The 15,963-nt window shown below is 42.8% G+C and overlaps 1 protein-coding gene across 1 annotated transcript; it reads left to right on the top strand.

The window, feature by feature from the left end:
• Positions 1–10,561: 10,561 nt before the first annotated feature.
• LOC131932466 (uncharacterized) lies at positions 10,562–15,564 on the top strand. The gene is made up of 3 exons (XM_059289411.1): positions 10,562–10,565; positions 13,363–14,446; positions 15,372–15,564. Exons 1-3 carry the CDS (start codon positions 10,562–10,564, stop codon positions 15,562–15,564), a joined length of 1,281 nt encoding a protein of 426 aa, XP_059145394.1.
• The last annotated feature ends 399 nt before the right edge of the window (positions 15,565–15,963 follow it).

Here is a 15,963-nt window from a genome sequence, read left to right as displayed (position 1 = left end):
GGTTCGAAAGGGTACTAACACGACTTGGCACCGCACCATAAAGAAGTGCTGACTCAAAATTCTAGTTCCGAAGTTCCTTGTTCTCTAGGAACTTCCATTTCAGTTTTTATTCATAGCTATTTGTTTTAAAATACGACATTCCATATTTAAAGTATTTTAAATACGACATTCCACATGGAAATACTCTTAGTTACTTGAAAATAGTGACAAAAGTCTTATTCTCATTGTAAATAGCGACAAAAGTAATATATTCTGATTGCAAATAGCGACAAAAATCATATATTCTCCTTTATCGTGTGTGTGTGTGTTTACGTGCTGCAATTTGAAATATTAATAACTGCATCACGTGGTCTCCATGGCAACAGCTGAACACATTATTCAAAGTACAATGCAAATCTACGATTCTGCCGCCAAACATAATAATATTAATAAAAACAAAGTCGTTGCTAGCAATCATTTCAACTGACATTTTTCTATTCAATTAGTTTCATTTTTTTTATTGCGCTTTTATATTTTTCTTCGTTTATTTTCTCCTCAGTGTGTTTTGTTGCGTTAATTAGCTGAACTATTTATAGCAGGGTTTACGTAGAGTGTCGTAGAATTCTGAGCCTAAAGCTTGCTGGATAACAAAGCAAGATTATTACAGGTGACTCGAGTGTGTGTGTGTGTGTGGGGGGGGGGGGGGGTCGAGGTGGAGGGCGAGACTTTGTTTTACCGGTGTGATTTACATCCGTATAATAGTAGGCCTTCAATGTAGTTGTATTATCATAGTAAAAAAAGTAAAGACTCCTCTTTACACTTAACGATCCATTGGGCAGATGAAGTGGAGTTAATATGTTTCTTGACCTCGGCAAATAAAAGGATTATGTGTTCAGCCGCCTTTCCTTTCCCTAAGGTGAGTTAGGTACCCATCAGAGCTGGGTGGGCTCAGGGACTTTAAACTAACTTGAACCCGGATTCGAGCTTGAAACTATCGGGTTAGCAGTCTAGCACTCGACCGCTATGCCTCGCCGTACCATTGTTGATTTATCATATGAACCTATCGTTAAGTTAACCTATGAAAGACAGCCCGGCCTAATGTACACGACCCTCGCTCCGCTGATATATTATATTCAGGATCTTAAAAAATGTAACAGCAGTTTCCGTTTATCAACATTTTAAAATGTGGTTTGTTGTAAACTTTTGTCTTTCTAATGCTTCAACAGCTTAAACGACAATCAATCCAGTTTATAAAACGAGGGGAGAAATCAGAAAGTTAAAATTTTAATAGCGCTGAACTCAACATCAGAGTATACAATATCGCTTGACAATGGAGAATTTAGGCGAGTACAATATTGCAGAATACAGTTCATTATCAAAAGTCTTTGTATATCAATGTATCAGTTGAATCTGCGCGTAGTTTTTGACCATCACAATTTTAATGTGTACATAAATCAAGGTGGACATCAGAGGCGTAGCGACCCTTCCCGGCGCCCGGGGACAAACTTTTCGATTTGCACCCTCCCTCAAGATTTCGATTTATACCCCCCCCCCCCCCCTCAAACTTTCGATTTGCACCCTCCCTCAAGATTTCGATTTGCACCCCCCCCCCTCAAACTTTCGATTTGCACCCCCCCCCCCCCCCTCAAGATTTCGATTTGCACCCCTCCCTCAAACTTTCAATTTGCACCCCCTCAACCTTTCAATTTAATTTTCCAACCTATTTTGGCGCCCCCTAAGGTCGGCGCCCGGGGACATATGTCCCCCCGGCCCGTCCCACCCCCATCGCTACGTTACTGGTGGACATTAGTATAACGTGAGACACACATGAGTACAAGAATCAAGGATGCCATCGTATAACTTGTCACAAATATGTGTACATGTTTCAAGGTGGATATCCGTATAACGCAGAGGCGTAGCGACGGAGGGGGGGGGGGGCCTGGGGGGGGGGGGGACGGAGGGTACATATGTCCCCGGGCGCCGACCCTATGAGCGCCATAAAAGCTCATTTTAGCTGCAGTTTTAAATTATAAATATAAAAAAATATATGGGGGTGGGCGCCAAATTGAAAGTTTGTCCCCGGGCGCCGGGAGGGGTCGCCACGCCTCTGGTATAACTTGTCTCAAATATGTGTACATGTATCAAGGTGGATATCCGTATAACAAGTCAGGCGCCAGTGAATTGTGTTTTCCGTATAGTTAGGTGTAGCCTACATTTCCGACTGTGTTTTCCGACGAATCCAACATCAGCTTTTAAACAAAATTAAGTTAAGCACGTACGTCCAAGTACATGTTTAACTCTCTCATTCTCTCCCACGCCCCCCCCCCACATTTCCTCTTCCCCCCCCCCCCCCCCCCCCACGGAACAAACTGGACTACTGCAGCTAAGTAAACCAAACCTGACAGCTCTCAAGGTGTTAGTGGCACTAATCGTGTTAGTGGCACTAATCGTGTTAGTGGCACTGGCCGTCACGACCAGAACGTGTGTCACGCCAATCATCCCTGGATTAGGTCATGTTGACCTGAGGGCGACCACGAATCAATGCCTTGTTGATCACACAGGAAGTGACGTAGTTAGACGCCTAACTCTCTCAGTGGTGGGGCATGGGGGGTGCCTTACAGGGGGCACGAAAAGGGGCATCAGACAATACTTTATAGAAGTCATTATAGTGCCATAAAGGGCATTAAAGGGCAGAATTTTATTGTTTTATATAGTGCATTAAAGTGTTGTAGAGGGCATTAAAATAGGCTTCTGTTATTGCTGTATAGAGGGCATGAAATGGGCTTCTGGTAGTGCTGTATATAGAGGGCATTAAAGGGGCATCACGTAGGCACTATGGATGGAGTTGGTGTGTCTTTAAAGAGGCATTGAAGGGCATTGATTGTGCTTTTTATTGGAAATTTAATTAAAAGAAACAGCAGCTTTTTTTTACCAAACAAATGAAAACTTACAACTGTCAATTAATTAACACAATAATTTGGAGAATTTTGCGCACACAAAATTGTTTTTATCACAATTTAATTAAAAGCATTTTGAAAATCAAGCATAATAAATTTTCAAAACAAAAAAAATATCTGTCTGACACTTCTCATCCTTTAAAAAAAAATGTCCAAGAAGTAATATCATAATTAAGTTCTAATAAGTTGTAATTTTACCCGCGGAAAGTGCAAGCAAATTACCAGTTTATAAATTAACTAACACAATCCAAGCCAGAAAAACAACTTTTCCCATTAGAGTACATATGGGGAAAAAAAAAACGATATTTGAAGCTCTTTTCAAACAAAAATAACTTAGTCAAACCAGCGGAAGTGCCACAGTTATGAACGCCATTTTGTTGAAGGTAGGTGTCACATGACCTAAAAAAATAGACCTCTCATTACTTTTGTTTACTCGAAGGTAAAACCTACTTAAATAAAATGTTATTTGTTGGTTACTTTCGGGTGAGATTTTGTATGACATAAAACAAAAACTTATTTTTCGTTTACTCGCGATTTTGTAAACATTTTTCTGTTGGCCTAGATCTAGATCTATATTTTATTGGAATCGACAAATATTACTATAAAATTTTAAAAGTATGTAAGGATCAAGAAGTAAGGGGTCATCCATTTATGACGTCCACACATTTTTGGGATTTTGGACCCCCTCCCCCGTCCACAAAAGTCCACTTAATCCCCTATTAAAAGTCCACACGCGTCCGCAAAGTCAATTTTTTTTCGGACACCCCCCCCCCCCCCCCCCCCCGTGTGGACGTCATAAATGGATGACCCCTAAGTCCACCGCCAAGACCCCCCCGCCCCCCAAAAACGAAATGGAATTTATATAGAAAATATATAATTTTACCAGTCTCTCTCCCTCCCCCCCCCCCCCCGGAAAAAACTTAGTCCCCCTCTTCCCCCCGTCCACCCCCGGAGAAAAAGTCTGAAAGAAAAACTGATCACGAGATTTGTTAAGCTACACAAGAGAAAGAAATTCTAGGTTTACTTTAGCGTTTGGCTACATAGCTGATTAAATGTATCGAATAGCTTTTGTGGCTTCTCTAGCTGTAAATCAACTCGTCACGGGTCCATTATTAATGCAACAATCCCGTTGAAAGATCGTCTGTTCGATGACACACTAGAACCTGACATCCAGACGTTTCCGGTCTGGACTGGGCAGGGACAACAACCCCGATATATATCCAAGAGCAGATAACCAACAAACAACCTCGGTGTATTTGTCAACCGCATTCCTGGATGCTTACAAAGTTCGATGGTTTTCTATAAACAAGGGAGATAACGCACTCTTACAAACAAGAGACATAACTCAACACGATAGGTTTATTCCAGGAAGAATGTTTTCTTTTGTGTTCAAAAATAAAATAATAAACTGTGTTGGGACAGAAGTCTGGAAGCTATTTATTTAACCGAATGTGTTAATTTTGTGAGAAACATTCCCCTCCCCCCCCCCCCCTCCAACGGCTATTTCAGTGAGGTAGTGATAAAGTGTAATGATATATTCAAGGACTTTTGATCATTGACGTCACTAGGTGGGACGGCACCCGGGGCGACCCACACTCGCACCCCAATGTAACGCAGCTAGTCAGACTATTTTCTACTAGCAATACTTGTAAATATATTGTGAACCATGTGGGTGGGGACTAGGGGCTTTTCCAGTGGTAACGTGAAATGGTGAGGATGGTGACGTAAATAATGGTGCGGATGGTGACATGAAATGGTGAGGATGGTGACATGAAATGGTGAGGATGGTGACGTGAAATGGTGAGGATGGTGACGTGAAATGGTGAGGATGGTGACATGAAATGGTGAGGATGGTGAGTTAGAATGGAGAGGATGGTGAGTTAGAATGGAGAGGATGGTGACATGAAATGGTGAGGATGGTGACGTGAAATGGTGAGGATGGTGACGTGAAATGGTGAGGATGGTGACATGAAATGGTGAGGATGGTGACATGAAATGGTGAGGATGGTGAGTTAGAATGGAGAGGATGGTGAGTTAGAATGGAGAGGATGGTGACATGAAACGGTGAGGATGGTGACGTGAAATGGTGAGGATGGTGACGTGAAATGGTGAGGATGGTGACATGAAATGGTGAGGATGGTGACATGAAATGGTGAGGATGGTGAGTTGGAATGGAGAGGATGGTGAGTTAGAATGGAGAGGATGGTGACATGAAATGGTGAGGATGGTGACATGAAATGGTGAGGATGGTGAGTTAGAATGGAGAGGATGGTGAGTTAGAATGGAGAGGATGGTGGCATGAAACGGTGAGGATGGTGACGTGAAATGGTGAGGATGGTGACGTGAAATGGTGAGGATGGTGACATGAAATGGTGAGGATGGTGACATGAAATGGTGAGGATGGTGAGTTGGAATGGAGAGGATGGTGAGTTAGAATGGAGAGGATGGTGACATGAAACGGTGAGGATGGTGACGTGAAATGGTGAGGATGGTGACGTGAAATGGTGAGGATGGTGACATGAAATGGTGAGGATGGTGACATGAAATGGTGAGGATGGTGAGTTAGAATGGAGAGGATGGTGAGTTAGAATGGAGAGGATGGTGACATGAAATGGTGAGGATGGTGACGTGAAATGGTGCGGATGGTGACATGAAATGGTGAGGATGGTGACATGAAATGGTGAGGATGGTGACATGAAATGGTGAGGATGGTGACATAAAATGGAGAGGATGGTGACGTAAAATGTCGCGGATTAGTTCATAGCATTAACGAGTCTTACATTAATTTCTATTTTTTAAACTAACTAGCGAACAGCTTTAAAATTATTGTAGCGGATTTAAAATCCTTTATTGTTTGTGTCTAAAAACTGTAGCGGAAAATTTTGCTCACATTTTTTTTTTAGACAAGCGTGATTAGGGTGATGAACTACAATCGCTCGCCATTTTGTCTATAGCACGTAGAATTGTCCCATGCTTTACTGGACTTTGAACTTAAAACTAATCCAAGAACAGTCAACCGTTTATAGAATGTAAACATGTTAAATTGGTGTCATCCGACTTGAACATACGACCCCAATGTAAACATTTTAAATTGGTGTCATCCGACTTGAACATACGACCCCACATATAAAGATGGTTAAAGACTAAAGCTGACTGAGCCACTGCACGCCGTTAATGAACTTGGACATTTCATATTACACACGTTATTTAAAATGAACCTGACACGACAACCCCTCCCACCAACACCCAATTACTGCCAGGTACTGAATAAGGCCTGAGTCTCTAGGTGAGCACGTGTGTAATGTCCAGCGGTAGTACGCCGAGGTCAGCAGGTGTAAAAACAACAACCACGCCCCCCCCCCCCCCCCACCCCCGGGCATGAAGTGGAACAACCCAGAGCTGGCAGTGTTGAGCTTAGCGAGCAGTTTTTTTCCCCCCACACGACGTAAACATGTTTGTGACCTAGTACAGCGCAGGGTTCACCTGGGTGTCAGCAGGTCAGTTTATTTACTCCCCCCCCCCCCCCCCCACACCTTCCTGGCGCTGCTCTAGAGGTAGGTGCCGTGTCTGTCTGCTTTGCTAATTTTAGACTTTAATTCTACATTATAATTAACTTATAAAAGACGCAGCCAAGTTTTTAAAAAATCGTGTTGCATCGTTTTCTGAACTAAGGTAGTTATTAGTGTTACAGTCGTTAGAAAACACGTGATGAGTTCTCTGTGGTCAATTGATAACGTGGTCGTTGGAAACGAATAATAAAAGTTATTAAGGCAGATGAAGTAGAGTTCACTTATTAATGTGACCTCGGCATATGAAGCGTGGTCAGCTCTATACCAATCCGCCTGTAATCTCCGTGACGTTAGTCAGGTACCACTGGAGCCTTAGATCGAGTCAACAGACTACAACTCTACTACCTGACGTCACAACTCAGCCTACACCCCCAGTGTTTCTTCCAGACTTTTTTCTCCGGGGGGGGGGGGTGGGTGGTGGTCAACATTTTCCGGGGGGGGGGGGGGGGGCGGACACTGATAAAAGTATGTTTTCTATATAAATTCCATTTCGTTCGGGGGGGGGGGGGCGGTAGACTTTCTTCCGGGGGTGGGGGGGGCGGGGGGATGCCTGGAAGAAACTCTGCAAACCACCCCCCCCCTCAAAATTGCAGTTGAATTTTTTTTTTAAAACATCGATATTTTTCTTAAATCTTGTCTGAACTCTATCAAAATAGAGTATTTTAATCAATTCCTATTACAATTTATTAAAACAGTTTTCTAAAACGCGAAATAACGTCTAAAACGCGTTTTTCTAACATCGCTGTTTTATAATGCAAAAAAGTGACGTCGCACCATCTGAACCCCCCCCCCCCCCCCTCATCACAGTCACAAAATTACAGACCCCCCTCCCCCCATACGAGTGTGACGTCATTTATGGACAACCCCTAAGTAGGTCCTGGATTTGTTAAAAATTATTTGTTAAGACATCTTTCCATTGCAAACATTTACATCTGGACAACTGGACATCTTTGTTTAAAGTTTAGATGAACTGGATTTATACCTCAGCACACATTCAGGAGATCTCTCAACTGTTTTTGTTTTCCATCTCTGTCTCGATCCCTACTCCCTACTTCCCTACTTCCCTCCGCTGGGAGGACTGTTGACGAATTTTGCTGAAGGTTAACTTTTTTATCGTCTGCGAGACCTATAAAAATATACCGAATGTAAACCTGGGCGGCCACAGCGAACCTGATGTCAGATTACTGCGCCATCAGGATGCGCAGTGGGTTCCTAATTCTTGCGCGGATGATTAAAATGAAACATTTATTGTCTTCTGCGCAGTTAGCTTGCTAGTGTGTGTGTGTGTGTGTGTGTGTGTGTGTGTGTGTGTGTGTGTGTTAGTTTGTGTGGATGTAAATGAATGTATAAAGTGGCGGTTGCAAAATTTCGGGGAAGGGGGTGGGGGGGGGGGGGCGGATTAAACCACCATAACACCCATTGTCTACTCTCTTCAATGTGTGTGTGTATGTGTGTTTGTGTAAATGTGTTTGTATGCATGCGTGTTTATTGATGCTACATCCGTTTTACTGCTGTGTGCTTGTGGGGGGATGTGTGTGTGTGTGTGTGTTTGTGTACATTTATTCACATGTCTGTGTGTTTGTTGAGTGTTTTTGTTGTAAATGTGTGCGTGTTTTTACTCTGTATGTTCTTGTTCATGAAATTTGTTGCTAGTATGTTCTTGCTGATGTGCTTGTTGTATTTCTTGGTTGAATGTGTGTCAGTTGTGTTTGTTTTGTTATATGTGTAATATGGTTATATTGTGTAGTATGGTTATATGTGTTGTATGGTTATATGTGTAATATGCTAAAATTGTGTATTATGGTTATATGTGTAGTACGGTTTTATGTGTAATTTGCTAAAATTGTGTATTATGGTTTTATGTACGTATTTGTTAAGATGCGTTAGTTCGTCGTATATGTTCTTATTGTTTGAGATCATTATGTACTCGTATGTATGACGTTAACATTGTGTGTGTGTGTCTGTTTGATCTCTTCATTGTAAACAATCTGTTGTTCAGGTGACTTTAAATCTGAGACACAAAAAACTGTCTTATTGTCATGTCTGTTACAAAAACTGTCTTATTGTCGTGTCTGTCACAAAAAAAACTGTCTTATTGTCGTGTCTGTTACAAAAACTGTCTTATTGTCGTGTATGCCGCTCACGTGCACGCTAGCTGCTCACGCTAATTTCTCTTGACATCCGAGATGTTGACGTATAACGGTTGACATTCGTGGGAGCGTTAAATGTCAATTAATGAGTCACCTGAATGAGCGTTAAATGTCAATTAATGAGTCAGATTAAAGAGAGTTAGATGTCAGTTAATGACAGATGAAAGAGCTAATGACAGATGAATTAGCGTTAGATGTCAATTAATGAGTCAGATTAAAGAGAGTTAGATGTCAATGACCGATGAAGGAGCGTTAGATGTCAATTAATGACAGATGAAAGAGCGTTAGATGTCAACTAAGGGCAGATAAAAGAGCTAATGACAGATGAAGTCAGCGACCTTATTACTTGTGAGTACTGGCTGTTAGATGACCTCGTTTGGCGCGAGTAAACATCACGCGCTAAAGTGCTCGAGATTTTAACATTTGATTTTTAAACTTTTTTTCTTAAAGCTAAGTCCAGTGGGAAATGGAGAGATGGGAAAGTAATGTTATCGTATTACCATGGTTTCATAAACAGATATTTTTGTACTTTTTGTGTGGAGAAAGTATGATTGGTTTATTTCTATTTGTAGGTATTTCAAAATTAACCTGAAAAGTATTGCATTAAGAGTTATTTCGTTAGGCATGGAAGTTTGGTAGGATTTTGAAATCAAGGATATTATGTTGTGTTCTTTTTCTAGGCTGTAATGTAGTTATACTTTGGCTTACTAGGGTTAGACTTGGCTTGTACTTGGGTCGAATTTGGGATTACTAGGGGTTGCACTTTGGCTGTAAGGGGCTGTACATCGGGTCTACTGGGGTTGCGAGAGGGCTGGACTAGGGATGTATGTAGGCTGCACTGGGGTCTTACTTTAGTTGAGGTTGGGTCGAATTGGGGGCTTACTGGGGGTTGCACTTTGGCTATACTGGGGGTTGTACTGGGATTGTACGTGGGCTGTACTGGGGGTCATACTCGCACTAAATACATTCTAGAACCGTCTTCATATCTATATATAACTGGTAGACCAGGTTTAACCTCAGTAATCTACCAGTAACTGTAGGTATTGTTTACTTCTAAATGTCACTCCTGCAATTTTTTTTCAAACTCTACAGTGCGTCTAGCTACTGATCTATCATCTGTCATCGTATATTTCAAATCAAGAATGTAATTACTCGACTTGTATCCGATGTATATAGGACCTTGACCTTTGAAAACAATGGCTCACATATCCTGATTTAGACTCGGAGAGTGGCCTTTACAAAGCTGAGTGTGGGGATGGCCGCGTGAAATGTGTGATGGGATATCGATTCACTTCACGTCTTTGTCGGCAGGGGTCAGGCGGCGGACAACGGATGCCAGTTGATTCCTGCAGGCTCGGGTCAAAGACGCCAACAGCTGGCTGGAAGCTGATGCTGACACCAGGCGATGACGTCACAGGGTCAACGCCAGGACGAGGCCAGGCATAACATTACACTAGGGGGAGGGTCGGGCTATGGTATGCACGCAATGCACCCGTGCAGAAAAAATTGTCGAGCTGATGCGAACAGTGGCATATCTGTATCCAACCCGCTCATTGAACACCACAGTAGAACGGAAAACGCTGCAATAAAACAAATACAACACTGAAAGAACGATTTCAATGTTATTATTAACTTAAAGGAATTAGGTACCTTTACACTGTCCTTAGGGCAAAGGAAGTAGTTTTTTTCTGTTTTATTGACCTCGGCATACGAAGTTATTGTTAATATCATTAAAACTTTTCAAATGCGTGTAAGAATCAACCATAAATGTAATGCGTAGCTCTGTGTCGTGTGTTACCCTATATGCAATGTGTAGCTCTAGATGCAATGTGTAATCTAAATTGTGTGATGTGTAATCAAGATCAGGTTTGGAATGATCTAGAACACAGTGAATAAGATCGAGAAAATGAGTAAGTGGATGCACCATTGCCGACCAGGATGTAGTTTGAAAGTTTTAAATATCCCCCAAATTACAGCAGCTGCCAAATTTAATATGGGGAATTCCCGTTCAAAACCGTGTTACTAAATATAGACCTATGGTGGTAAAAGGTTTGGAGCGATGACTATCTGAAGCACTCAACAAGACGATAGCGACGATAGCACCAGTCACGCGATGTTCGCATGTTTACACGTGATTTCATTATCGGCTCTACACACACTTGTTTCTTGCTGGTGATGGTGGATGGTGATGGTGTATGGTGATGGTGTATGATGATGGTGATGGTGATGTTTGTGGACAGGGGTGGAGTTGCACAGTGATGATTCTAGCTGTTGATGTTGTTAGGCATTCATAGCCCTACTCTGTTAACAAAAACAGGCTCACATAAGGTCGAGGGAACAAGATTTGAACTCTACCCCACCCCCATCCCCATCCCAGCAGTTGGTTGTGAGAGAAATAGTCCCGAGCTTATGTTAGAAAAGTGTAACACGATTCAGGTTTGCCAATATCTATGAGTAAAAACCGCAATATCAACCAACCTTATGTTGCTGTCTTCGATTGTTCGGTTGTTGTGGAAGTTGTGCTAGCGATAATCTTTTGTCAGATTTTGGATAAGTTGAACTTTGAACAACAGGGCAGAGAAATAAGACCAAGAGAAGACTGCTAGATCAGTACGTAAAGATAGCCTGAAGGCCTGCCTAGACTGTAGAACCACAACAGTCGGCGTGTACCAAGTCCAACAGCCCCTCACCCACGGGTCTAGAACTTCACACAACAGTCGGCGTGTACCAAGTCCAACAGCCCCTCACCCATGGGTCTAGAACTTCACACAACAGTCGGCGTGTACCAAGTCCAACAGCCCCTCACCCATGGGTCTAGAACTTCACACAACAGTCGGCGTGTGCCAAGTCCAACAGCCCCTCACCCACGGGTCTAGAACTTTACTGAGACCCACAACAGTCGGCGTGTACCAAGTCCAACAGCCTCTCACCCACGGGTCTAGAACTTCACCCGTACACTTGGCCAGCAGGCAAATTCGCTGCAATATTCTAAATTAGCAGAGAGTTAAGAAAATTACTAATTAGCTTCCTCGTGTGAAAAACTGAGTAATTATGTTAACACAAACTAACGTCGCAAAAAACTAAAAAAATTTTTCTATCAACGTTGCCCGGCTCCTGTACATGTATCGGGTAGTCACTAGTTAGAAGGGCGTTCAATCAGGGAGTTCAAAAAAATCAATCATCATTAATCGAACAATAATGAACAGAATATTTTGATTATATACCCCCCATACATACACACACACACACACACTAATCAACACAGATAAAAAACACAATTATATATATATATATATATATATATATATATATATATATATATATATATATATATATATATATATATATATATATGTGTGTGTGTGTGTGTGTCTATTTATGAGTATACTTGTTTGTAGATACAAAAGGTAATTTTGGACCATGTATATCGGTTAATCGATGTTGGTATAGCACACAGTTACAGTTTTTCTACCGGTAACACAACCTGCAGTTGGTGAAATATCGATGGTGGTATGACACACAGTTTACAGTTGACCTATCTGTAGCTGCAGTTGGTAAAATGGTAAAATATAATTGCACTTGCTTGAAGAAATTCCACCACTCCTCCCCCCCACCCCCCCCCCCCCCCACCCGCTCAAACCCCAGTCACCGCTTCTATTACAGTCTGATAATTGTACACCAACATGGCGACCTGGATCACATGTTCTTTAGTGTGAGGATGGTATTGTTCTCGCGGACCAAACATAGAACAGAACAATTTTATATCTACCGCTGTGTCAAGGATTTCGTTTTAAAATCTCACGGAGGAAATTACAGATATTTTCTATTTCACCAGCTCCCAGTGGGAATTATTGAATCTTATTTTATGTTTGGTAGCGAAATAATTTCTGCAGGCGTACAATTAGCTGGGAAAAACCATCCTCACAAAATGACATATATTTATGTATTATGAGCAGTGGTGGTTAATATTTATGTGGTCGTTATGGCGGCTTTAGAAAACACAACACAACATAGGTTATTATTTATGTGATTTGTTGAAGGTTTTTATTTCTATGGGGATAACAATAGACACGTGAGATAGGGAAACATAAAAAAAATTATGGTAAACATCTGTTGCGCGGACTGTACATTTTATGTTTTTGTTTATTCAGCCAGTAACCTAAGGCATGGCTAGCGTGGTGAGTAGACATGCACGTGATAGGCCAGGTGTAGGTGAGTAGTCTGGCGAGGTGGTAGACGTCTGTTCAGAAGGTACCGAGGTAGGTGTGTGAGAGCTCATTGGTAGCATAGTGGCTACATCCATTGGTAGTGTCTACATCCTTTGATAGTGGCTACATCCATTGGTAGTGGCTACATCCATTGGTAGCATAGAGTGGATACATCCATTGGTAGTATAGAGTGGCTACATCCATTGGTAGCATAGAGTGGCTACATCCATAGGTAGCATAGTGGCTACATCCATTGGTAGCATAGAGTGGCTACATCCATTGGTAGCATAGTGGCTACATCCATTGGTAGCATAGTGGCTACATCCATTGGTAGCATAGAGTGGCTAAATCCATTGATAGTGGCTACATCCATTGTTAGCATAGAGTGGCTACATCCATTGGTAGCATAAAATAATACCATTTTATGATAGCATATAATGACTAGTGGTAGGAAGAGTAGAGCACTTATTTGTCTTTCTGTTTGCCACCAATGTCCTAGCGTCTGCCACCAATGTCCTACCGTCTGCCACCAATGTCCTACCGTCTGCCACCAATGTCCTACCCTCTGCCACCAATTTCCTACCGTCTGCCACCAATGTCCTCTCGTCTGCCACCAATGTCCTACCGTCTGCCACCAATGTCCTACCGTCTGCCACCAATGTCCTACCCTCTGCCATCAATGTCCTACCGTCTGCCACCAATGTCCTCTCGTCTGCCACCAATGTCCTACCGTCTGCCACCAATGTCCTACCGTCTGCCACCAATGTCCTCTCGTCTGCCACCAATGTCCTACCGTCTGCCACCAATGTCCTACCGTCTGCCACCAATGTACTACCATCTGCCACCAAAGTCCTACCTTCTGCCATCAATGTCCTACCGTCTGCCACTAATGTCCTACCGTCTGCCACCAATGTCCTACCGTATGCCACCAATGTCCTCTCGTCTGCCACCAATGTCCTACCGTCTGCCACCAATGTCCTACCGTCTGCCACCAATGTCCTACCGTCTGCCACCAATGTCCTCTCGTCTGCCACCAATGTCCTACCGTCTGCCACCAATGTCCTACCGTCTGCCACCAATGTCCTATGTCTGCCACCAATGTCCTACCGTCTGCCACCAATGTCCTACCGTCTGCCACCAATGTCCTACCCTCTGCCACCAATGTCCTACCGTCTGCCACCAATGTCCTCTCGTCTGCCACCAATGTCCTACCGTCTGCCACCAATGTCCTACCGTCTGCCACCAATGTCCTCTCGTCTGCCACCAATGTCCTACCGTCTGCCACCAATGTCCTACCGTCTGCCACCAATGTCCTACCATCTGCCACCAAAGTCCTACCTTCTGCCATCAATGTCCTACCGTCTGCCACCAATGTCCTACCGTCTGCCACCAATGTCCTACCGTCTGCCACCAATGTCCTCTCGTTTGCCACCAATGTCCTCTCGTCTGCCACCAATGTCCTACCGTCTGCCACCAATGTCCTCTCGTCTGCCACCAATGTCCTACCGTCTGCCACCAATGTCCTCTCGTCTGCCACCAATGTCCTACCGTCTGCCACCAATGTCCTACCGTCTGCCACCAATGTCCTATGTCTACCACCAATGTCCTACCGTCTGCCACCAATGTCCTACCGTCTGCCACCAATGTCCTACCGTCTTCCACCAATGTCCTACCATCTGCCACCAATGTCCTCTCCTCTGCCAGCAGACGACACTTTGTTTACTGTCAGCTCAGCTTCAATCGATTCTGACCTGGCGTTGACCTCGTCTATTTTAAGCCGCCCTACTTCGCGGAGAAAATTCCAGCGCTGTTTAGAGTGATGCCATGCTATTACTCACTGGATACCGACTGGAAATGTAGACCATCCGCAGACGATTGCAGTAAACATTTTCAAGGTCAAATTATTTTAAAATTCATTTTTTTGTTGTTCCCAGAACAAGTTGTTTGTTTGAGAAAATAAAACATTTTTGTTATATAAAAACTCGAACATGATTTTAAAGGAAAACAAATTTAAAGTGCGGCTGCGGATAAAAACGGTTTGTTTTTCTGTTTCAAGTCCTCGTTGTTCACATAATCATGAGCTTATAAAATGCTACACAATGATTCGTCAACACAATCGTTGTCGTGGGAGTTGTCACAGTATGTGTCACACGTTACACGCTGTCACCGACAGAACTCACAGTAAACAGCACCACCACCAACAACCACAGCACCAATAACTACAGCACCACCACCAACAACAACAACTACAACACCAACAACTACAACATCTATAACTACATCACAAACAACAACAACAGCTACAACAGCAACAACTACAACATCTATAACTACATCACAAACAACAACAACTACAACACCAACAACTATAATAGCAATAACTGCAGCAATACGAACTACAACATTAATATATACAACTGTAACAACTACAACACATGCAAATATCACCAACAACTACAAGAACTGCAACCACAATAATTACAACACTAACCACTGCAACACCAGCAGTTACAACACCAACAGCTACAACATCAACAACTACAGCATCAACAACTACATCACCAACAACTACAACACCAACAACTACAACACCAACAACTACTGCACTAACAACTTCAATGCCAACAACTACAACATCAACAACTATAACATCAACAACTACAACACCAACAGCTACAAGAATTGCTACTTCAATAATTAAAACACTATCCACTGCATCACCAGCAGTTACAACGCCAACAACTACAGCACCAATAACTACAACAGCAATAACAAGAACAACAACGACTAAAACGACGACCACATCAGCATCTTCCAGACCAACAACTGCCACACAACCAACTATCAACGTCAACAACTAGTACCCTGTGTCACACCCATCACCTATCACTTCTCAGTGACAACCATCACAAACAGAAGCATCACAAACACAAACATCACACCAGAAACTCATCTATCACTACCACACGTCACACTACACCTGTCACGTGATACTTCTCACACCATTCCAGCCTTATACGTGACAACATCACGTACACCGCGAGATACTTGTCACATCATCCCAAGCACATGTTGATTGTCACATCATCCCAAACACATG

Source organism: Physella acuta, unplaced genomic scaffold (assembly GCF_028476545.2).
Source record: "Physella acuta isolate Inbredline_101_S28 unplaced genomic scaffold, ASM2847654v3 ptg000011l, whole genome shotgun sequence".
In the NCBI taxonomy this organism is placed as follows: domain Eukaryota; kingdom Metazoa; phylum Mollusca; class Gastropoda; family Physidae; genus Physella; species Physella acuta.
Note: the sequence above shows the minus strand (reverse complement) of the source record. Positions and strands in the feature narration are given on the sequence as shown.